At 49.2% G+C, this 23,013-nt stretch overlaps 1 protein-coding gene across 1 annotated transcript in view; it reads right to left on the bottom strand.

Moving 5' to 3' along the window:
* The window catches only part of SKOR2 (SKI family transcriptional corepressor 2), a 42,297-nt gene extending 31,625 nt beyond the window's left edge, over positions 1–10,672 (bottom strand). The window contains exons 1-6 of the mRNA XM_030468379.1: positions 9,306–10,672; positions 8,901–9,209; positions 8,512–8,869; positions 7,663–7,723; positions 7,262–7,336; positions 6,792–6,794 (exon numbers count right to left, since the gene is read on the bottom strand). Of these exons, the coding sequence (XP_030324239.1) occupies positions 6,792–6,794; positions 7,262–7,336; positions 7,663–7,723; positions 8,512–8,869; positions 8,901–9,209; positions 9,306–10,672 (2,173 nt within the window). The remainder of the gene's footprint in view (positions 1–6,791; positions 6,795–7,261; positions 7,337–7,662; positions 7,724–8,511; positions 8,870–8,900; positions 9,210–9,305) is intronic.
* Between the last annotated feature and the right edge of the window lie 12,341 nt (positions 10,673–23,013).

Genomic DNA, 23,013 nt, shown 5'->3' with positions numbered 1-23,013 from the left:
TGCTCATTTGTTCTGAAAATGGTTTAACTTTAAAACAAGTAAGTTCTAATTTTTGCCCAGATAAAGCCTCATTTGTAACCTCTATTTAAAGTTTAAAATGTGAATATGATATTAAAAAAAAACATCCATGGTGAAGTAGTAACGGACAGAGGAGAAAACAGTTTCAGGATTTGAAAACAAATGCTCAAAAGCTGTGATTAACTTAAAAATATGAAATGTTTTAGAAAGACAACACACTAGTTGGCTTTTGGTCTGAACTTTATGTATACATCTGGGGAATATTTCTTAACTTTATTCTGGAAGCATGAGGGGTAGAAAATTTCTAATTCTTGGTTTGTTTTAATTGGAAAGTGAGATTCCCACCAGATTCTAGGAAGATGGGGCTTTAAAAAAAACCCAAACCCTCAACAATGCAAAAAAAGAAAGAAATGCAACGATTATTCTCTTTCTTTTAAAAATCCAAAGACAGTTTCTAAGCTCCTTAGTAAAAACGGAGAAGATACAGGAATGGTAAATAAGGATCCAGTCTTGTCTGCAGTTTTGTCTGTCCATTGTGTATTTACTACACAATCCCGTCTACACAGTGCTAGGTCCTATGTTAGAAATTTCACCTCATCTTCCCCCTCTTCAACCTTTTTTTTTTATTTGACTGGCTGGGGAACAGCTTGCAGAACTCAACTGCTCTCAACTGGAACTCAACTGGAGCACGCGGCAGCGCAGAGCAGAGAGCGGCAGCGGCACCGGTACCGGTGTGAGCTGTGCCTTTAAATTGAAGAGGATTTGAGAAGGAGTTGGGCTTCCCAGAGACGGTGAAGCCAGGGCAGAGCGAGGAGACCTGAGTCTGAGCGGGGATCCTGCGAGGTGAGGAAGGCTGACGTGGCAGGAGGCGGGGCTGTGAAGGGCGGCAAGGTTTAAAAAGCGGCCATTTGGCAGCCTCCTCTGAGCACGCGGCAGCGCAGAGCAGAGAGCGGCAGCTAGCTTTCAGAGGGCAGGCGCGAGGGCAGGCAGGGAGCAATTACTAGCTACATACATCATGGTCACAACGCGGCCAAAAACCTTAGTGAAAAAGAATGTGGGGACTCAGACGGAGCTCCCAAGCAGGCATGCAGCAGTGCAGGTCTCTGGCTGCAGTGAATGCCTGTGCCTGGCACTGGTATCAAAGGGAACCAGTGACAGCGCATGTGTGCGGTGTGAGCAAGTAAATGTTCTCCTCAGGCAGGTGGTTAAACTGACAGAGGAGGTGGAGAGACTGAGAACCATTAGAGAATGTGAGAGGGAAATAGACTGGTGGAATCACACCCTGAGGCAGGGGCAGATGGGAGAGGTTGAGGAAGTGATGGATCCCCCCCCTCCTGTCACCAGACAGAAGGAGAGGGCTTAAGAGATATGAATGAATGGAAGGAGGTCCAGCCTCAGAAGGGCACGAAAAAATCCTCCCAACCCCCTCCACCCTCCCAATTGCCCTTGAAGAATAGGTATGAGGCCTTGGAAATTCAGGGACAGGAAAACGTAGTTACAGAGGTAGACTTACCTAGTGAACCACCTAGGACTCGTCAGTCAGCCCGTGTCCTTAGGACTTCTTCAATAGAGAAGGAAAGGAGAGTAGTGGTGGTGGGTGACTCCCTTCTGAGGGGGACAGAAGGGCCCATCTGTCGACCGGACCCATCCCACAGGGAGGTCTGTTGCCTCCCTGGGGCTCGGATTAGAGATGTTAAAAGGAAACTCCCTAATCTTGTGGGTTCCTCTGATTACTATCCACTGCTGATTTTTCAGGTTGGCAGTGATGAAATTATCACAAGAAATGTAAGGGCAATGAAGAGTGACTTCAGGGCCCTGGGACGGCTAGTTAGGGGGTCTGGAGCGCAAGTAGTGTTTGCCTCCATCCCTCCTATAAGAATGGGTGGGGAGGTATATAGGAAGAGTTTACAGGTCAATGAGTGGCTAAGAGACTGGTGCCAAAGACAGGGTTTTGGTTTTTTTGATCACGGAATGCTATATGAGACACCTGGCCTGGTGATGGCAGGTGGGATGCACCTGTCGCAGAGGGGGAAGGGGCTTTTGGGGCAGGACTTAGCAGGGCTCATTGAGAGAGCTTTAAACTAGATGTGAAGGGGGAAGGGGAGAAAACTGGGTCTGTTAGGGACAAACACAAGAAGAACGAACCAGGGCCCGAAGGCAGGTGGTCTAGGGAGGATTTAGTCCCACCAGTGTGCTCTGTTTGTTTCCTGAAATGTCTGTATGCTAATGCACGCAGCATGGGGAATAAGCAAGAAGAGTTAGAGGTCAGTGTACGGGCTAAGGGTTATGATCTGGTAGCGATAACAGAGACATGGTGGGATAGGTCACATGACTGGAATGTGGCCATGGATGGTTATGTGCTTTTTCGGAAAGATAGGGTGGGGAAGCGAGGTGGTGGAGTTGCTCTTTATGTGAGAGAGCAACTAGAATGTGTTGAGTTTTGTGCAGGGGCTGATGAGGGGCAAGTTGAAAGTTTGTGGGTAAGAATTAAGGGGAAGGCTGGTGTGGGTGATACAGTTGTGGGGGTCTACTACAGACCTCCTGATCAAGGCGAGGAGGTTGATGAGGCCTTCTACAGGCAGCTGAAAGCAGCCTCACAACTTCAGTCCCTAGTCCTCATGGGAGATTTTAACTACCCCGATATCTGCTGGTTGACTCACACAGCCAGCCTTTCACAGTCTAGGAGGTTCCTCCAGTGCATTGATGATAACTTCTTAATGCAAATGGTGGACAAGCCGACTAGAAGAGGAGCGCTGCTGGATCTTGTACTAACCAACAAGGAGGGCCTTGTTGAAGCAGTGGTGGTCAATGGCAACCTTGGCTGCAGTGATCATGAGATGGTAGAGTTCAGGATCCTGTGTGGAAGGAACAGAATACCCAGTAGGACCAGAACCCTGGACTTCCACAGGGCAAACTTTGGCCTCCTCAATCAACTGTTAAGAGAAATCCCATGGGACAGGGCGTTAAGAGATAAAGGGGCTCAAGATAGCTGGTCAATATTCAAGGACCACTATTTGCAAGCACAGGATCAGAGCGTCCCTATGGTTAGGAAATCTAGTAAGGGAGCTAGGAGACCAGCATGGTTAAAAAAGGAACTGCTGGGAAAACTTAAGTGGAAAAGGAAAATCTACAGATCATGGAAGGGGGGGCTGGTCACTTGGGAGGAATATAGGACTGTTGTCAGAGGATGTAGGGAGGCAATTAGGAAAGCTAAGGCCTCCTTGGAACTTAACCTTGCAAGTCAGGTTAAGGATAATAGAAAGGGCTTTTTCAAATACATAGCTAGCAAAACTAACACTAGAGGCAATATTGGCCCACTAAGGAATGAGCTGGGAGCCCTGGTGACAGAGGATATAAAGAAGGCAGAGGTGCTGAACGCCTTCTTTGCCTCTGTCTTTACTCCTGCAGGGTTTCCGCATGAGCCACAGATTCATTTAGCCCCAGAAGTAGTCAAGATAGATGAGGAGTTTGACATGGTAGATGAGGATTGGGTTAGGGATCAGCTGAGTAATCTGGACATCCATAAGTCGATGGGTCCAGATGGAATGCATCCAAGGGTGCTGAGGGAGCTGGCGGAGGTCATTGCTAGGCCACTCTCCATCATCTTCAGTAAGTCATGGGTAACAGGAGAGGTGCCTGAGGACTGGAGGATAGCAAATGTCACTCCAGTCTACAAGAAGGGCAAGAAGGAAGACCCGGGTAACTATAGACCGGTCAGCCTCACCTCCATCCCTGGAAAGGTGATGGAACAACTTGTTCTTGTCACCATCTCCAGGCATATCAAGGACATGGGGGTCATCAAGAGCAGTCAGCATGGTTTTATCAAGGGTAAATCATGTTTGACTAACCTCATAGCCTTCTATGAGGAAATTACTAGGTGGATAGATGATGGAAGAGCGGTAGATGTGGTTTATCTTGATTTCAGTAAAGCATTTGACACCGTCTCTCACAGCATCCTTGTAGATAAGTTGATCAAGTATGGGTTTGGTGATCAGGTAGTGAGGTGGATCAGGAACTGGTTGAAAGGAAGGAGTCAGAGAGTTGTAGTCAACGGGGCAGAATCTGGTTGGAGGTGTGTGACTAGTGGAGTCCCTCAGGGGTCGGTACTGGGACCGGTGTTGTTCAATATCTTCATCAACGACTTGGATGAGGGTATAGAATGTACCCTCAGCAAGTTTGCTGATGACACTAAGCTGGGAGGAGTGGCTGACACACCAGAAGGCTGTGCTGCCATTCAGAGAGACTTAGACAGGCTGGAGAGTTGGGCAGGGAGAAGCATGATGAAATTCAACAAGGGGAAGTGTAGAGTTTTGCATTTGGGGAAGAACAACACGATGTCCCAGTATAGGTTGGGGGCTGACCTGCTGGAGAGCAGTGTAGGTGAAAGAGACCTGGGGGTCCTGGTAGACAAGAGGATGACCATGAGCCAGCAATGTGCCCTTGTGGCCAAGAAGGCCAATGGCATCCTGGGGTGCATTAGAAAGGGTGTGGTTAGTAGGTCAAGAGAGGTTCTCCTCCCCCTCTATTCTGCATTGGTGAGGCCGCACCTGGAGTATTGTGTCCAGTTCTGGGCCCCTCAGTTCAAGAAGGACAGGGAAGTGCTTGAAAGAGTCCAGCGCAGAGCTACTAAGATGATTAAGGGAGTGGAACATCTCCCTTATGAGGAAAGGCTGAGGGAGCTGGGTCTCTTTAGTTTGGAGAAAAGGAGACTGAGGGGTGACCTCATCAATGTTTTCAAATATGTAAGGGGTGAGTGTCAGGGAGATGGAGTTAGGCTTTTCTCAGTGGTGACCAGTGATAGGACAAGGGGTAATGGGTGTAAATTGGAGCATAGGAGGTTCAAGTTGAATATTCGAAAAAATTTTTTTACTGTAAGGGTGACAGAGCCCTGGAACAGGCTGCCCAGGGGGGTCGTGGAGTCTCCTTCACTGGAGACATTCAAAACCCGCCTGGACACGTTCCTATGCGAAGTGCTCTAGGTGGCCCTGCTCTGGCAGGGGGGGTTGGACTAGATGATCTTTCGAGGTCCCTTCCAACCCCAAGGATTCTATGATTCTATGATTCTCTTCAAAGGGGTGGTATTTGCAAGGCAGCTGTTGTGTGCCAAACACATGCAGCTCTTCTACCCTTCAACTCCAGGAGGGTCGAGATGGCAAACTGCAGCTTCCCCCCCCCCCAAAAAAAAAAAAGGACCAGTTATGTAAGTTAGTCACCATTATCTTTCAAAACTGCCCTGGGAATTTGAATAATTTAAAGCTCTTTCCAAGCACTGCCTGACAGAAAAGGAAAGGGGATTTTCACTGACAGTTTACTGGCTAAGCAGAATGATCAGCTACAGGATCTTCAAGCCCTTATATATTTCAGCCTTGGAAAGAGCTCTGCTTATTATGGATTTTTAAGTTCATTGACACATTGAGGAAGAAGAAGCAAACATATGCACTCACAAATTATGATCTCTGGCACAGAAAATACTGCTTTTGTTTTAAAGTCTCTCTTTACTAGGCTTAGTTAATAAATTAGAGAGAAACAGAGAGGAATTTCCAGGATCATTTCATCTTCCTTAATCTGATTAGGAAGGCACAGCCTTAAGTAACTCATAAATGTACTAAAGTATATTAAAGAAACAGGAGAGCCAGAATGTTCTACACAATGGTTTCACAACCAGATGAAAAAGTACTGTGGATACAACCCCCTAATTCTGGGCAAGATGAAGAAGGCCTAATCCTACACAGATGTACCCATACAAATCCCTCTGAAGGCAATGCAACTGCTTGCTTGGAGAGTGTACAGAAACCAGCTCCAGACACCAACCCTTCACATTTCTTCTTTTACAGCCAGTTCATCTCAGATCTGATCCCTAAGCCTTCCAACACCCAGGAGCTGCTTTCAGTTCTCTATATCTCTCTCTATGTATCTGAGACTCTCCAGAGTAGGAACATGCAAGGTAGCACACACCTTTAAAAACTACAATTTACATTTAAATTTACCCCAAAGATACACATGCAACTACCATGGACTCACAGTCTCAATGAAAACAAACATTCAGAGTTTCAGGGAGGGAGGGGAGCTACAACATTGAAGTATAGAAAACAAAACCTGGCCATAATTCACTGTTTAAAATAGGCAGTGATAGAATAATTTTGTAAAAGGAAAAAAAAATGTATTTTTTACAAAATACGTTTTCTACAGTGCAGGACACTGACTATGCAAAGTGTATTGTATTCTTACAAATTCTTCAAGGTTTACTTGTGCTAATATCACTGCTGTGCTCTCAGTGGTAATTATTTGAAAGTATAGAAGATAATTAGGTGCTATCCACTGCTCTACAACCTTGATCTCTCAACCACTAAAGTCACAAAAATCTAAAATGCTGCTGCATTTCCTCCTCGTATACCACTGCTAAAGCAGGTCTTAGTATTTCTGAAATATACCCTTGGAAATGGGATGCATTTGCAAATGTTTGCGATCTTTCAATTGTTCTCTGCTATTATATAAGATTTCTATAAGATCCCATTTCTTCATTTCCACTCCTTGTACAACTCTCTCTCTCCCCGCTTGCTCTCTCTGTCTCATTTGACAGGCAAATTTGCAGACATTGCCTGAGGATAACAACCTCGTTTGACAGTCAATTAACCGTGAATAGTCAAAGCCAAGGCAGTTTGCATTACATAAATGGAAAATTAGATTCCTTTTTCCCAAGAAACAAAACCCTCTCCTTAAGACACTGCAATAGAAAACTTAGTATCAAAACTTCTAATCACGTCTTTCCTAACCCCCTTGGAGACATTTAGCAATCAGTAAAAGGTGGTTTCATTTAATTTGTATAATGTAATTTTTTAAAATGTATTATACATTTTGTGTAGAGATCATTATCATGGAGATAATATAAATGTTAGCATAGATGTCATAAAACACCTTTAATGTCTTTCTGACAGATATTAGAAGCAATAAGCTGTGATCCTTTTTAATGGAAGGTTTCAAAGAGAACATTTCAATTATTGTCATTTTATGCTTTTCCAGACTGTTTCATTGTGTAACCTGATACATTTCTGAAATTTCTGCTGAAATATGCCCAGCAATTAATAATCTTATTCCTATTAATGTCACTGCTTTCCACCTATTTGCATTTTTCTCAGTTAGATTTGCTTGGAATTATTATCTTTACCCTTGTACTAAATATTCAGACATTTGATTATGAATTTAAGTCTCTGTCTCTTTATCCTCTACCTTCTTCTGAGCCTACCTGCTATACCTCTCCAGAAGTCTCCTCCTGAAGGCTCTGAATCTGTGATGAAAAAATTATGCTCCTTGTTCTTATCTGAAATCCAAACAAAACACAGCACTTAGAACACTTTCACCAGCAAGAAACCTCCAACTAAAATTAGTATCAGAATCCAGAAAAGAAGTAAATATGTATTTGTATATTCAGCATGCACAGACACATTTTGGATGTGAATGAGTGCAGTGCTAAATTACCACCATAGAGAGACCATTAGAATGTTTAATGGATATTTTTAATTGAAATCTCGGAAGTGATTTATTTTTGTTTAAATTGAGCCCTAGAGAACAAACCCACCCAGCTTGGACAACAGTCAACTCCCACCACACCTCATGGTTGGTGGGCAGATCCACACCTGTACTCACCTGAAAAGGTGTCCTCTTTCGTAGGCAAAATGACTTGATTACTCTCCTTGCTCTTCTGATTCTAGAATATATATATATATATATATATAAAGTGAAATGCACAAGATCAGGAGTAGTAGGAACAGATAGGCAGTCTTGTGTGGTTTATTGACAACGAGGACAAAAAACATGCCCAAGGAAACAAAATGGTGGGGAATCCCACTGTGGCAGCATCCACAGCTACCTTCATGGAAGGTGCACATCCCATTGGAAACTTGTCCACGACATGCAGGGTGGGCAAGGGCACCTGGCCCGAGATAGGGCCTGGATTATTTTCTCTGACATGTTAATTTGGGGTGAGGAGGTCAGGCCAATGAGCAATCCCCACAAACATACCTTCAGCCCCTCTGGGCAAGGCACCCACCCAATAAATTTGCCATATTTTATTTTCTTAGCCTCCAGGGCTGGCCTTTGGCAGCCACATTGAGGCCTGGGGTGCTGGGCACGTTGTGAAGAGGTGCTGCCATCAAAGCAGCTCACCACAGGGATGGGGAGACCTGGGGAGCCATTCCTCACCCCCTTGGACAGTGGGTTCTGGGCCAGCCTGATCTAGAGGGTGGGAACATGGGGTGGGGATAACACCACCCCAAGTGGGTCGTGTCCCACCACAGCCCACCAAACCTGGCCTTGGTCTGGCAGGGGACACAGTGCTTGACACGGTGGCTCGACAAGTGGTGGCAGGGGGGAGCCGCCCCCCGACATGGTGGGACCCTACAGTCGATCTCCCCCCAACCCAAGGTACCCTCTCCCACCCCGGGTGGGGGAGTGGGTAGCCGCACTGGCGGGAAGGGGCTTGGAGGGGACATTTACATCTTTGTAGGAGGGTTGCTCTTCCAGGGACGGATGGTTCGCCGGGCTGCTGCAACCGCTGCCCGCCCGGGGGGGTCCGGGAGGCGGTAGCGGAGGGGCCTGACCTTCCCCCGACTTCTCCTCAGCGGGCGGCCGGGCGAAGGGGCCGGCGGCGGGGCGGTCCCGACCTCCCTTTTCCGACAGAACCCGGGCAGGTGGGAAGCGGCCGCCAGACGCCAAAGGGTCTCCGCCGCGGGGTTCTTCCTCGCCCTCCTCCTCGTCTTCCTCCTCCTCGGGGGGCTTGTGCCCCTCGACGTCCACCTCGGGCTCGTCCTCCTCCTCATCTTCCTCCTCCTCGCTGCTGTCCTCGCTGGCGAAGCTGCAGCTGGTGCCGCCAGGCGAGAGGAGGCGGTGAGGGGGGTGCGGGGGGGGGGAGCGGGTGCTGTTCGCATCCCGCCTCCTCGGGTGCCGGCGGCGGCAGCAGCAGCAGCTGCAGCGGCGGGGAGGCGGTGCGGGACAGGCCGCCTCCGTGCAGCTTGGCCAGGCTATCCGAGTCCTCCTTGCCGCCTACCGGTCGGAAGGCGCTGGAGTGGTGGTACCCACCTCCCGTTTTCCGCCCGGCCGCCGCCTCCAGCAGGTACGGGTGGTGTGGAGGGACCCGCCCGCTACCGCTGCCGCTGCCCCCTTCGGAAGCGGCAGGTGAGGCGGGTTCCGCTCCGCTGCCACCGGGAGGCGACTCGAAGAGCGGGTCCCGGGTGGTGGCAGAGGCGGCGGGAGCCGGGGGAGGAGGTGCGGAGGCTGGCGGAGTGCCCAACCCCGAGGCCCCCGCCTCACCGCCGGACTCCGAGAGGTCCAGGAAAGCCTGGCGCAGCAGGCCCGCCCCGTCGCCCAACGAGCAGCCCAGGGCGCCGGGGGGTTGCTGCGGCGGCTGCAGATAGGTGGGTACCGGCAGCCCGCCCGGTGTGCGGGGCGGCCAGAACATGCAGAAGGGCGGGTAGAAGGCGGCGTCCTTCCTGCCCGGCCAGAAGAGCCCCGAGAGGCCGCCGCCCGCCGCTCCCCCCGCGCCGGTCTTGTGTGGCGCCTCTCCGCCGAGGCCGTCGGCCCCGCCACCGCTCTCCTCCTTCTTGTGACAGAAGCCGAAGGCGGCGGCGGGGAAACTGTAAGGGTGAGGGAAGAGCCCCCCGCAGCCGGGGAACTTCTGGAGCACGCCGCCGAAGGAGCCCTTGCTGGGCACCGGGATGACGGGGTAGCTCCGCGGGCTCTTGCCGCCGTGAGCCGCTGCCACCGCCTCCTGCAGCTCCTCGTCCTCCTCGAAGCGCGGCCGCTTCTGGTGCAGCTCCGGGGGGGCGGCCAGGAGGTGTGGGCTCAGCAACCCACCGCCCACCACCGCGGCCGCTGCCTTCACCGAGCCCAGCGGGTGGCAGACGGAGGCGGCGGGGGGAGCGGGCGGCAGGGCCCGCTTGCGGCTGCCGCCGTTGAACATGGCCTTGACATCCTCCCAAGCGAAGACCAGCTCGTCCTGGGGGCTTTTGTCGGTCAGCTTGAGGTGACGGCGCCAGGAGTTGAAGTTGGCGGCGTCGGGTTGGGTGTACTTGGCGTCGGGGGTGCGGTGGGAGTGGAAGATGAACTTGTTGGGGGAGAAGTACATGCTGCAGTAGCTGCACTTGATGCACTTGGCCCGGGAGCTGTTGTAACGGGCCGGGATGAAGCTCCCGCGGCATCCCCAGGCACATTCGTGAGACACGTCGAAAGCGAAGTTATCCGGCAGTTTGGGGGGTCGGTTCTCCCCCAAAAAGGACTTGCAGAGCCTCTCCGCTTCCCGCTTGGTGATCATACCGCAACGGCGAGAGGAGATGGGCATGGCCCCGGCCCGCCGGAGGATCTCCAGCTGCACCGGCGTGCACTGCACGCAGGTGATGCCCAGAGCCACCCGCCGGTTGTGGATCTCGTTATAGCTGAAGTTTTTGAGGAGGGTGTTGGAGATCTGCGCCAGGCACAACCTCTCCTGCCCGTCGATCACCAAGGAGACGATAGGGATGCCGTAGAGGATCACCTGCCCCACTTGGTTGGGCTTCATGTCGGCGTGACCGGCCCTCGGTTGGTTCATGGGGTCCGGCGGGTAAGCGCTGGACGGAGAGGGCAGCAAGATGTCGGTGGGGCTGGGTAGGGGGCTGGTCGCCATCTCCTCAGAGCCGGGGGCGCTGCTCTGCTCCTGCTGCGGGCAGGGAAGAAGGAGAGAGACACAGCGCCGTCAGCCAGCCCCTCCTCCCCCCCCCGGGAAGGGGCGGCCCCGCCTTAAACACATGCACTCACCCCCCCTAAACATGAATCTTCCCCGTTAGAGCCCGGGACCCCCCAAACCTACCCTTGGCTTCGCCGGGACTACGGACCTCCCGCATCCGCGCAGCCCGGCTCTCCGACTTGCGTATCCCAGCGCAGGTGCGAAGGCGACGGTAAATGAACGAACGGCCCCCCGTTAAGAAGTTTTCCCCCAACCCACGGGCGGTTCATCCCGAAACACGCAGCGGAGACCTGTATCCACCTCCCCGTCCTGCAAACCCGCCGCTGCTCCGCGGACACCTCGCCCGCCCGCCTGCTCGGCCCCTGGAGGAAGGGGTGAGGTGGGGGGTGTCCTCCCTCCGCACCCCCAGGGACGGGGCAACCCGCACGTAACGGGAAAGCGCGGAAGAGAAGTGGGAATAATAATAAAAAAAAACATTGCGATGCTCTCCGCGGCCACCCGCGCATCTTCCCCACCCCGGTGCCCTTTACCTCCGCGGCCGCGCTCTAGCCGTGCCTCCTACGGGCTCTCCTCCAGCGGCCAAAGGGAGAGAGGAGCATCCCCGCTCCCGCAGCCGCGGGGCAGCTCGGCCAACCCGAGCCTTGCCCTTGGTGCGTCGGCTGCAAGAAGCGCGGAAGCTCCGCGCAACGCCGGGCGCTCGGCGGCCCCCCGTGAGCACGGTGACGTCAGCGGCCGAGGGGCGGTGAAGGGGGGGGTCGGGGGGTCCGGACCCCCGCCTCCCCCATCCCTCCTCCCACCCTCCCTGCCAGCACCGGGACGGGATTCGGTAGCCCCGACGGGGCCCGGCCCCCCGGTGCGCTTCCGCGCTCCGACCCAGTTCTGCACACGGTTTCCCGGTTAAAGGTGGGATGCGCTATGGGATTTTGAGGTTTTTTTCTTTTTTAATTTTTTTTCCTGTGGTCTGAGCCCGATCACTTCTAAGAAACTGAATATGCTCGCTACAAATGCTGCGTCTTTTCGGAAACGGTATTTTTAAAAGGATCTGCCCGAAATTGCGGGGGCAGGAGAGGAGAGAGAAAAAAAAAAAAAAAAAGTTGATTTCTCACCACAACCCTTTCTTCACGGGCACGAAGTGGGCTGGTGCGACCACCACTCGCCAAAAAACTACACTGGAGTGATTCCCTAAAACTCCTTTCAGAAGGACTCGGACCCTCTTCTAAGGTTCCACGAAGCAACACGACGCAAACATGATTTTTTTTCCTATTATTTCTATGCTTCCAATCAGAGAGGAAAAAAAACCAAAACCCCAAACCAGCAAATAATTTGCATCACAGTTTCTGCGTCTTTCTCTGTTTTTTTTTCTTTTGTTTTTTTTTTCTTTTTTTTTCTTTTTTTTTTTCCCCAAAAGGAGTTGGATACAGATGTAGATTTTTTTTTTCCACGAAAAGCACCGGTAACCTTGTGGGTCCCCACAGCGCAAGGTGAGGACGCAGTTGCCCCGCCGTGACCCCCTCGCTTCCTCTGGTACCCAAACCCGGTCACTTGGGATCTTTCCAGCGAGGAAAACTGCGGAACAGGCTAAAAAACGGGGAAAGGTCAAAGAAAAACTCCCTTCTAGCTAAAATGGGGAGGTCCTCTGGACCATCGTGTGTCTTCCACTACCTCTCTGATTTTTTTTTTTTATTATTTTGTAGTTTTGTTTTACAAAAATGCTTCTATCTCTCTTTTTTTTCTCTCCATGCACATGACCAATACCAAACCTTTCTTCACATTTAACTACGAAAACTTAGTATTCGGGTTTTGGATATTTTTAATTTTTTTTTTCCCCCTGGGCATCACAGACCCAGGCAAAAATCTCTGCACCGATCCATACCAGGACATCCACACTAATGGTCACCAACTCTCTCTTCTTTCCCCCTCCTCTACCAACCCCACCCCCGCCTCCCGGGCAGCCGCGGATCCCCCGCATCACTAGTCCTTGCTAACTTTGAAGAATAAAACCAAACCACAACACCCCCGCTGCCCCCCCCCCCCCCAAAAAAAATAATCACACCTCACCTCATTATTTGTGTCATTTTTTGTTAAACCTTACTCGCCCCCTGTCACACGGAGGTTTCCCCCTTTCCCCACCTCTCTCCTCCTTTATTTTAATATTTTTTCCCCGAGCCTCTTCTGCACGGAGCCTGCTGCTTTCCTGTGAGCAATAGCCATAAGCCTCACATTGGTGACATTTTAATCAATGCTTCCTAGACAGGCTGACATGAATTTTTCACTTCAAAACTCTCCTCCGCCAGCTAATTGATTCAAATTGTTTTATTGGTTAAACCTGTGTCACACATTGTATGATCTATTACTACGCCAAGGAAAAAAATCTCCCCTCCTATCTTCCCTTCCTGGTCGACACCCGGAGGGACGGGGACGAGGGGAGGAAGTTTAAGGAGAAGCCGCCTGCTCTTTGCGGGCTCTCGGTGCCTGCATCCCCGCACTGGTCCACGGATATCCCGTTCCCCTGTTTCTCGGCCACCCGGTGGCTTCACCCCGACGGTTCCCGAGAGAACAAACCGAGCCCGGGGTTGGCAGAGGAAGAAGAGCAGTTGCAGGAGGCGAAAGGGATGAGAGGGTTTTGCAAAGCGCCTTCAACGAGGCAACTCCCCGAGCTCGGCCACCGCAGCCCGGGAGAGGATGGAAACGCAGGCTTAGTCCGGGAGAGTTGTTAACCAGCGCCTGCGTTTTATTTCGTGGTGATTAAACGAAAACCAGAACTAAACATTTCTTTTGTTTGTTTTGTTTTGTTTTGTTCACCTGCTCGGTGCTGTTGACCCCCTCGAATTCTGTTGGAAAAACTGAGGGGCTTCCTCAATTTCCACCGTAGAGAAAGCAGAAACTTACAGGGACTGGGTGTACTTGTCCCCATGAAGGGGAGGAGGGTGCAAGACCCTGCGTGTCACGCTGATACCCCCCCCCACAGCCCCTCTCAGGGGCCTTGGCTAGGTAGAGCTCTCCAATGAGGGATTGACCCGCGGGGCAGAAATTCACCGTTCTCTATTTTTTTTTCCCATTTAAGCCTGTTGGGAATCCTCGAGGAGTATCACGACCCCAGAATCCACAGGCATGGAGGTGTGCGCTGAATTTGCCGGAGAAAGGTCCGTCGACCCAGTGCCTAGGCGGCTCCTGCAGGTGGCCCCCGGGCAGGCGAGGCCCGCGGGGCTGCCCTGGCAGCTGCCGACCCCATCGCCGCCCCCGCGGAACCCGGATCCCCCGGTCCGGATCCTGGGCAAGGGAAGCGCAGTGGATAGGGGCAGGGAGGAGGGGGAGTCCCGACTTGAGGTGGGGTGTCTACACCCACACACCCACACACACACCCCGAGTAGCTGCAGACCTGGGCTTCTGTCCCGCTGTCGCCTCCAATTACCGCCTTTCATTTCGCTATTTGCTGTAGCCATTTGCAACGGCTGGGTTGGAGTCACCTCCTAAGAGCGAGAGGAAGGTGGACAAACTTCTCCCAGAAACCTGGAAGGGATAAACATGAGTACTGGCTCATTTTTCCTCTTCCCTTATCTATCGCGCTTCTGCGCCGGAGCGGCGAGCAGGAGGCGATAGCAGCGGATCCTCTCGCTGAAGACGGCTTCGTGTAAAAACGAGCATCTAAGAAAACCAGCCAAGTTTAAACCACCCCAACCCATCCTCACGGCCTTTATTTACTTCCACTGCCCTTAAATATTGTAGCAGAGAGCCCATGAGGAGTAAGATAACCTTGGTGCCTTTAAAAAAACCACAAAGAAAACCACCCCCAACGCGGATCCATTCCCTCCTTCCACCCCTCCACATCCCATTGAAACTTGCAGCCATGTCAGTAGCAGACACACAAGGTACCGTTATAAAACCACCTCTCCTAACAAAATTTAGGCATCAAAGGAGAGTTTTAATTTTTTTTTTTTTGGTGTCTGTGTAGATTTCGCTTGCATTGTTTGGTTGAGAGCGAAGCTCTTTTTTAAATGTTCATTTTTTTAATCGCAATTTATTATATTAAGCAGAAAGGACATTTGAAATAGAGGTGGTCCCATCTGGAAAACCCCGGAGCTCATTTAGATCACATCTCTTCGGGCTTTTGTCTCTGCTCTTGAATAACCCAGCTAGACACAACAGAAGGGCAGAGATCTACGTGGAGTTTTTCAGTAGCCAGAGGAAGCCTCGGAAAGATGCATCTATAATCATAATAACGGAAGGGGAAAAGACTCAACACGATCTTTTCCTGGCTCTCTAAAGGCACCGGGAGAGTTTAGGGATGGGGAATTTCCGAGTAGTTTGATATCCCTCCGGTAGCTGAAAGCCAGCACGGCGGCTGAAGGGTAGGAACCGGGAACAGCATCTTTTGTTTGGAGGAGCTGCCTTAACTTCTCCATTTAATACGCTCCGAGAGATCTAAAACCGAGGTGGTCCTCGCCGAAGGTACGTGCAGACCTTAGCCAGGAGATGAGGATAACTCGAGTAGGGGAAGACACCCACCCCCTCCCCAGCATCACCCTGTCTAATAGAAACTGCACAAAAAAGTGAGATTTTGGGTTTTATTTCATCATTCGAGAAGCGACCGGCAGCCCGGGAGATAGGTGCTCCCTACCCCGCTCCTCAGCGCTTAAAAACACGAGTGGGTTAATTTCTGTCCCACTTGGGGATGGGGTGGCAGGGAGGGGTAGAGCTGCAAGTTTAGATGAGGGTGAATTGACATCCCCTCCGGGGGGGAAGGGGAGATAGGAAGAAAAAAAAAAATAACCCAAACCAAAACCACCTCCACTATTTTTTTCCCCCATAAATTCAAGAGCCCTGAACATCTTCCATCAGCAACGTCGATCAGCCGCTTTCAAGTATTTAAACGAGCAACAAACTTCCAGGGCAGGGTAAGCGAGGGCCCAGCCAGGCTGACAGGGGAACCAGCGAGCCCAAACTTCCCAGGCAATCGTGATGCCATCGAGCAAAGAGTCACCATGTCAGGAAAAAATTCAATATTTTTGCTTCTTTCAGAACCCAGTAACCTTGGGTGTCTTAGAAAGTAGATTGTGGAAACAGACAATTAAGATGATCGCTGAGACTTTCAGAGGAGATATAACGAGACAGCTTTAATTACTATCTTGAAATTAAAAATGTAATATAGAGATTTAAATTTATTTTCACCTAAATTGTGTATAAAATTATATGGCTTTTGCTTTCTATTTTTTTCCCCCCCTCTCCTTTCCCCAAGCTAAGAAACGAGCTGCCACCAAGCTTGCCACTAAAAAGTCTGAAGTACTTTTCCAAACCCTGTTCCCCAACACACAGTAATAATGATACATTTATCATTACTGATGACCACCCACTGGTTTATTATTGCTTTGCTGCAACTATTACAATCAAGAGATTTCTTTATTTGCTGTTAACATTCACTTAAAGCTGAATGTTAATGACTCTTCTGAATTCACCAAAGAGTTTTCCGTTATATTTCAGGAGTAGTTACGATATGGGTTTCAGAAACGGCAGAAAAGGAGAAATGCAGGGTAGTGGCTTTTTAAGATTTTTTTTCCCCTTATTGGGCTGTTTGAGAGGATTTATCTAAGTCGGATTTTTCAACAAAGAATTGCAAAAGCCTTGGCATAATGCACGTAGTTGACTGTAGGCTAATTATGCGAGTATTTTATTACAGGAGATTCATTCATTATTGATAAATGTTTGCAGTAACTTCCTGCTATGGAGAGTTGTATTTTATGAGGAATAAACAACCTATGGGGATTGGGAACGTTTGACTTATACTCTCCTGTACTCTTTGACAGCTCACCACCACCCACTGCGGGGTCTGGCTTGTCACCTTCTCCCTCTTTGCAACCCAAACGCAACTTTCTCCTCCCTCCATCACTGCATCCCTCTCCTCCCTCATCAGGATGATGTTAAAAAGAAAAAAGAAAAAAAAAAAGAAAAAACGAAAAAACGGAAAAAAAAGGGAAAAAAAGGGTTGGAAAAAAGGGGAAAAAAGGGGAAAAAGGTTGGTTAAGCAGAAAAGCGGTGGTTAAGCAGAAAGCTCCGCGCACCCCCTCTCCCCCGGGGGCCGGGAGGTCCCTGCTTTGGCCTCGGGGACTAGCCATCTCCACTTCTCCCGTCCGATCTCCAAACGCGGCCCAAAGTTCATCATTTCGAAACGAAATTAATTAAAAAATATATTTTCTACCTAGAAAATTAAAGGGAATGAGGAGACGCGGCTGCAAACCATCGCCCCTTCCCTCCGCTGCAGTCCAAATTTGCGGGGGGGGCTCCTGTCACCCACCCGGGCTCTCCCAGCCAGACCTCGGGTAGGGTAGCACCCTCTCCCCCCACACCGCGACCTATGGCGACATCACTCTTTACCCCAGGAGGGGAGGAATACACCCAAATGAGGAGGTTCCCCACCACCACCTCTCCATTCCATCCCATCCAAGCCCCACGGTTTACCTGACCACCCGAGCTCCATGGGCCTTGCCCCAGGCTACGGGGTTGGTCGGCTCCGGGGCACGTTCCGCGGTGGTTCCGCTGCGCGGAAGTTTGGCTCCCACCTCTGTCGCTGTGGCTGTGCCGCGGGTGGGTCGGGTCTCGGACGCCTTCTTGCATCCAGGCAGCTTCCTGCAAGCCGTGAGGGGAAGCCGGCCCCTTCCCCTTGCCCCGAGGAGGGGAGGAGAGCCGCGGCTGCCCCCGCCCCACAGCCACCCTGGGGCAGATAGAATAAGGGGGGTGGGGGAAGAGGAAATACCATTTCCCGCTCCCCCTGCCTGGGTACGGGCAAGAAGGACCCTGTTGCAAGGATGGGCTGTGCTTCTTCAAACTAACTCTCCTTACCCCAAATTTCCCTTCTCCCCGCAAATTTGCTTTTTGCCTGCAAAAAAAGGGAGCCAGGAGACAAAACCTCTCCCTCTCCTCCCCCCAACCGTGAGCGCCTTGCGGGACAGCAGGAAGGGTGTGTGTGTGTGTGTGTGTGTGTGTGCGTGTGTGTGTGTTCCCCCCCCACAAGTCGCTATAGGAAAGAATGGGATGAGGGACACGGCCGGCGGATCACCCACCCCCACCTCCCCCCAAAGACCCCAACAAAACAACAAAGACAAAAAAACCCAACCAACCAACCAACCAACCAACCAACCAACCAACCCCGCCCGGCCCCGGCCCCGGCCCCGCCCCCCCGAACAAAAAACCCCAACAAAACCACCTACAGTGCTTTCCACCCATTACTCGACGTACGGAACAGGGCGGCTGCTTAAAAACACAAAGCCAGAGCCCTAATGGGTTCAATTAGAACGTGGTAAACACATTGCCTCTACGCTTTAATTAACCCGGCTGTCCAATTTTTAACTCATTAGTAATTCATTAAGAGAACAGCCTTTAGCTGCCTACAAGGCGAGGAGTACGGCAGTCTGTGCCGTTACACTGCGCGCATACCCCCCCCCCCCCCCATTCCTCCTCAATCCTCTCTGAAAAGAGGATCCTGGTCCCCAAATGGGGCTCACATGTTGTCCCAGCCTCTGTGGGACCCCTCCCCATCGGGGAAGGGGATCCGAAGAAACCGGGATGAGGATGAGAGTAAGTCCTTGGGCTATTCGGGACCTTCCTGACCCTTTGCTCCAGGGAGTAATCGGATAAATTTACGGGCAGGAGGAGAGATGCTCTAGGGACTGCGAAGACCCCGCACCCCGTCTTTAAAAGATAAAACAAAATAAAAATCAACGGAGAAAGCGTTTGAAACGTATCTGGGCCAAGAAAGAGGTCAGATTTGCCCGAGCAGAAAATTTGGTTTGATGCGTAAAACCAAGGGGTTACAGGGCAGGGTCCTGCCCTGGGGAGCAGGAGGGGTACCTGGGGACCTGAGTGATGCGAGGTGAGAGGGGATTCCCCCAAAAACCCCCACCCGTGCCAGAGCTCTCCCCTTCGCTCTGGGAGCACGCCCCGCTCCGTTGCTCAGCGCGCATCTCTCCGCGCCTTGGAGCTGCCGTTTGGCGGCTGCTCCGGGGGTCGCGGCAGCAAAGCGGGTTTGGGGAGCACGAATTTCCCTTCGTTTTGTCCCCGAGATTCCGAGGAGCCACGGATCTGTCCCCAAGCCCCAGGGTGACAGCAGGGGAGCAGGGATTTGAGGTTTCCCGCCGCAGCGACCGCTCCTTTAAGGATTAAAAACTTTTTTCTCCAAGTGGCAATGCCTGCGGGATGGGTTTGGGAAGCTCCTGGCTGGATAACCCCCCTACCTTTTGTTAAAAATGACCGAGACTCAATATTCGGTTAATGGTTTAATTTAATTAATAAATTGGAATTGCAGTAAGCAAAGCAGCGCTGGGTGCATGGGGAGTCTCCACTCCATTCACACGCACGCTTCTAAAACTCTAGAATTACCTTATATTGATTACAATTCTATGAATATTAAAAAGGGGTGGGTTTACATATATATATATTCATAGGGATTACATCATGTTATTACAATATTCATGATAGGCGGAGTCTGAGTGGAGTCTAGGCGGAGTCCTCTCTTGGGGAGATATCGGGGGTCGCTAGGGGGTCTTTGGATGAAGTAAGAAGTCTTCCTCAAACTTGAACCCTTTACCTTTCTTGTTTTCGCTGACTTCATTATCTTGTTACAGAGCAAAATTAGACCCTAGCCATAGTTTTTCCCTTACCTGCTGGTTGTGGCATTTTTATGTTGTCTCTGTGCAGATGTTTCCATTCTTTTGGTGCCTAGTTAGCCTTGGCAGTGCCTTGTTTTAAGAACAAGGCCCACGCTTCAATTATTGCTGAGACAGAAGTTAGTCTCATTAAGGCCTTGTGTTGCTTACACTGGTTTTGTGGAAAATTATAGGTCTCAATTGCTTTGTCTAGCCCCATATTCACTTTCTTCTTAGTTTAATTCTGAATTTACTGGTTAGGAATACAAATTCATTAACATCATATATCATACCTTCCCCAGATTTCATCCCACTAGCATCACTACTTTTTAATTTTTTAGATTTTATGAGCTTTGTTACCGTTTTATCACAGCTGCAACACGCAGGAGGTTGTATTTAGTTTTCTACACCAATTGAAAGTTTTTTTTTAAATTTATTTTTAATTGTTTTTGTAGCTGTATTTGACATTTAAAATCTGAATATGCAGAAAGGATTTGGCAGACAGGAACCATTTCACTCCTGTCCCCCTTTCACCAGGTGCTTCAGAGAAAGACAGAAAACTGCCAAAAGCTTTTCAGAAATCAGTTTTGCATGGTTTTTTTTTTGTTTGTTTGTTTTGTTTTTTTTTTTGGTTTTTTTTGTTTTGTTTTGTTTTGTTTTTTGTTTTGTTTTTTTTTCCCCTCAGCAGTGTTCAGCTGACCCCAGACAGATTCAGAAGCTCTGGTATTTTTCTTTTTTTTTTTTTTTTTTGCCACCCTGTTAGGCTGGGGCTGGGGCCCACCCTATTAGGCAGGATCAGGCCCCAGGGGAAGGTAAATCTGTGGGCTACTTACTCAGGGCTCCAAACCAGTGGTGTTCAACCTGTTGCTGTCACTGTTACCTTCTTTTTATTCTCAGACCTTTAGAAAATTGCCCCTGAAGCTAAAAGAGTATTGCTTATCTATTTTTAGAGATACCCCCTTTTTCTTGACTAGCAAAGCACTGGCTTCTGGACTCACAGGGGCCAGTCCTTCTCCAGAGCATCCTGGTATACATCTAAAAATCACCTCAAAGCCAGTGAGCTCCAATTCATTGCATTACCCCAGTGTTAATCTAGAATAGGTACATTAAAACTGTTAGTACAATTAATCTGAAGTAATTTTCAAAGTGAACTAAATTAAATTGAAGGAAGACCACCTGAGTTCTGAATAAGAACAACCTTCACAGGGGTTTGCATGCAGTTTAATTAATCCACTTTTAAATTCTCACCTTCAGCTAATTTGGGTTATTTTCCTGAGTGTCCCCATGCAGGCAAAATCTTAGAAGTAAACTTAGCTCAGGGGAATTCCTCTGGATTTACCTAGATGTAATTTAGAGCAGGAATGTATCCTTTAATACTCTTTGACCACAGCACAGAAATGATGCAGAAATAAATTAGATATATGTTGTGCTGCTGCATGAAGCTTAGCTTTAGAAATGACAGCTTTGCCAAAAATATATCTGTGTGTTTTACTGTCTCCTCTCACCCTGTCCCCCTGTTTAAATGCACCTATGTGTGTATGTAGAACCTCAGATGTGCACATGATGGATTTATACATATAGAGTCTTTTTTTTTTTTTAAATCCACTGTTGTTCTCTGTGCATCTGACACTCCCCTTGAAGTTAATGTGAACCTAGGAGCTCAAGATACCAGGCACCTCACCTTCCAAGTTGAGATAAAATGACAAATCCCAAATAGGGCCCAGCAATCCAGGACAAATTTACAAAGGCAAAGTTATCTTTTCCAAAGTGAAGTCCCTTCTTCTGGCTGAGGAAGTTTCACTGGTGTTATAAAGGCTGTAGGTGTGATTTTTCAAGCAAAGTTTAATATTATTGTGATATTTCTCACCTCCTTTTACTGACACTTGGTCAGTTAAGGAGAGGGACAAGCCCAGACATGGAGAAGGTGTAAATTCTCTCCTAAAAAGTAATTTCAAACAGTTTAACTATTATTCCAGCATGTAAGGTAACTACGCCATGCACCTGCTCTATTTAAAGTTATCATAGAATCAGTTTGGTTGGAAAAGACTTTAAGATCATCAAATCCAGCCTAATAACCCAGTACTGCTGAGTCCACCATCAAGCCATGTCCCTGAAGTGTCCCGGTTATTTTCAAGATCAAAGGTTTTGCTTTTCCTTTTGAAATCAGTGGCTGTAGGACTCATGGGTCAAAGATCCCTACATTGCTTTTTTTAACCAATCTCATGAGTGGCTTTTGGGACTTCTGAGCTCAGGTTCCCTAGGCTGGACCAATCTTCTCCAAGCAGGTATTTGAGCTAAAAGCTCCAGGCTGTCATGCCAGAAGCCAATAGACCAAAGAAATGGAAAAATGTTTGGACACTGCATTACATTATGGTGAAGGCTACTGATTTTTGAAGCTTGAAGTTCCCTTTTTTGGTCCAAAATAACAGAATAATTTAAACAACTCCTCTACTAACCATATCTGTGGTGTAAGGTATGGCATTATGATCAGACCAGAGGACACCCAGAATCCTGGAATTTTACTCTTTACTTCAATGAGTTACTGCATGAGGTTAGAGGGAGCCATTTATAGATCAGCATTTTAAAGATAAGATTTCAAATAAGAGTGCCATATGATTAATCTGGTTTGCTGCCCATCTGTCCAGATTAGGCATTTCTGAAAATCAATCTTCTTTGGTTTGGGATTTCTCTGTTGAGTTATCTAAGTTGGAAAAATACAATTTCTTCTTCAAGCCTCAGTTTGTGCACCTGAAAAGGAGGTGTGTAGGTGTGAATGTGTTTAGGGAGTACTGTTCATCTACCAGAATCTCAGAGACCTTTTATAAAATGTAGTTGAGTTAAAAAGTCTCTCGTATCTTAACTCTAACACTTGCTTCTTCACAGTGAAGTTGAAAATAAAATAATGTAGTCACTCCATGTTTTGATTCAGACATTTCCAGACTCATTGGAGCAGTGACACTGCCAGTCTTTCATCTTCTTCATTTAACTTTTAATTGCATGCACTGTAAAGATACTTTAAAGAAGGTGCTAATTATTAGTCCTTGGACAGCTTTGGACTGGCTTGGTGGTGTGGTCCCAGTGGTTTGCAGGAGGCAACTGGGAGCTACTGGCTTGCTTAATACAGAGCCCTGTCCAACACTCATTTTAAAAAATGGGACTTACTGTTTCTAAAATTCATTCTGGGGTATATTATAGATTGATTTAAATTTACATATGTCATAATAGGTGGTAAGAGGAAGAGGTTTCTCAGAGAAGCTGTGGCTGCCCCATCCCTGGCAGTGTCTCAGGTCAGGTTGGATGGGGCTTGGAGCAACCTGGGCTGGTGGGAGGTGTCCCTGCTTGTGGCAGGGAGTGGGAAGTAGATGATCTTTAAAGTTCCTTCCAACCTAAACTATTCTAGGATTTTGTGATAGTGAGAAAGGAGAGTCATGAAACCCAGTGGTTTCATGGACCTCATTCAGATCATCCATCCATCCATCCATCCATCCATCCATCCTCCTAAGTGGAGAAATTATCACCATGCTCAGTATCAAGGGCAGTTCAATAAAAGGTCTCAGAAGGGTTTGGAGACCACACATCTGTAAGAAACTGTGACACAGAACAAAGGTGTTTGGTGAACTGACTTTAGTGAACTGACTTTATTTC

Source organism: Calypte anna, chromosome W (genome assembly GCF_003957555.1).
Source record: "Calypte anna isolate BGI_N300 chromosome W, bCalAnn1_v1.p, whole genome shotgun sequence".
Taxonomy (NCBI): Eukaryota; Metazoa; Chordata; class Aves; order Apodiformes; family Trochilidae; genus Calypte; species Calypte anna.
The sequence above is the reverse complement of the archived record's forward strand: the minus strand, read 5'-3'. Positions and strand labels throughout refer to the sequence as shown.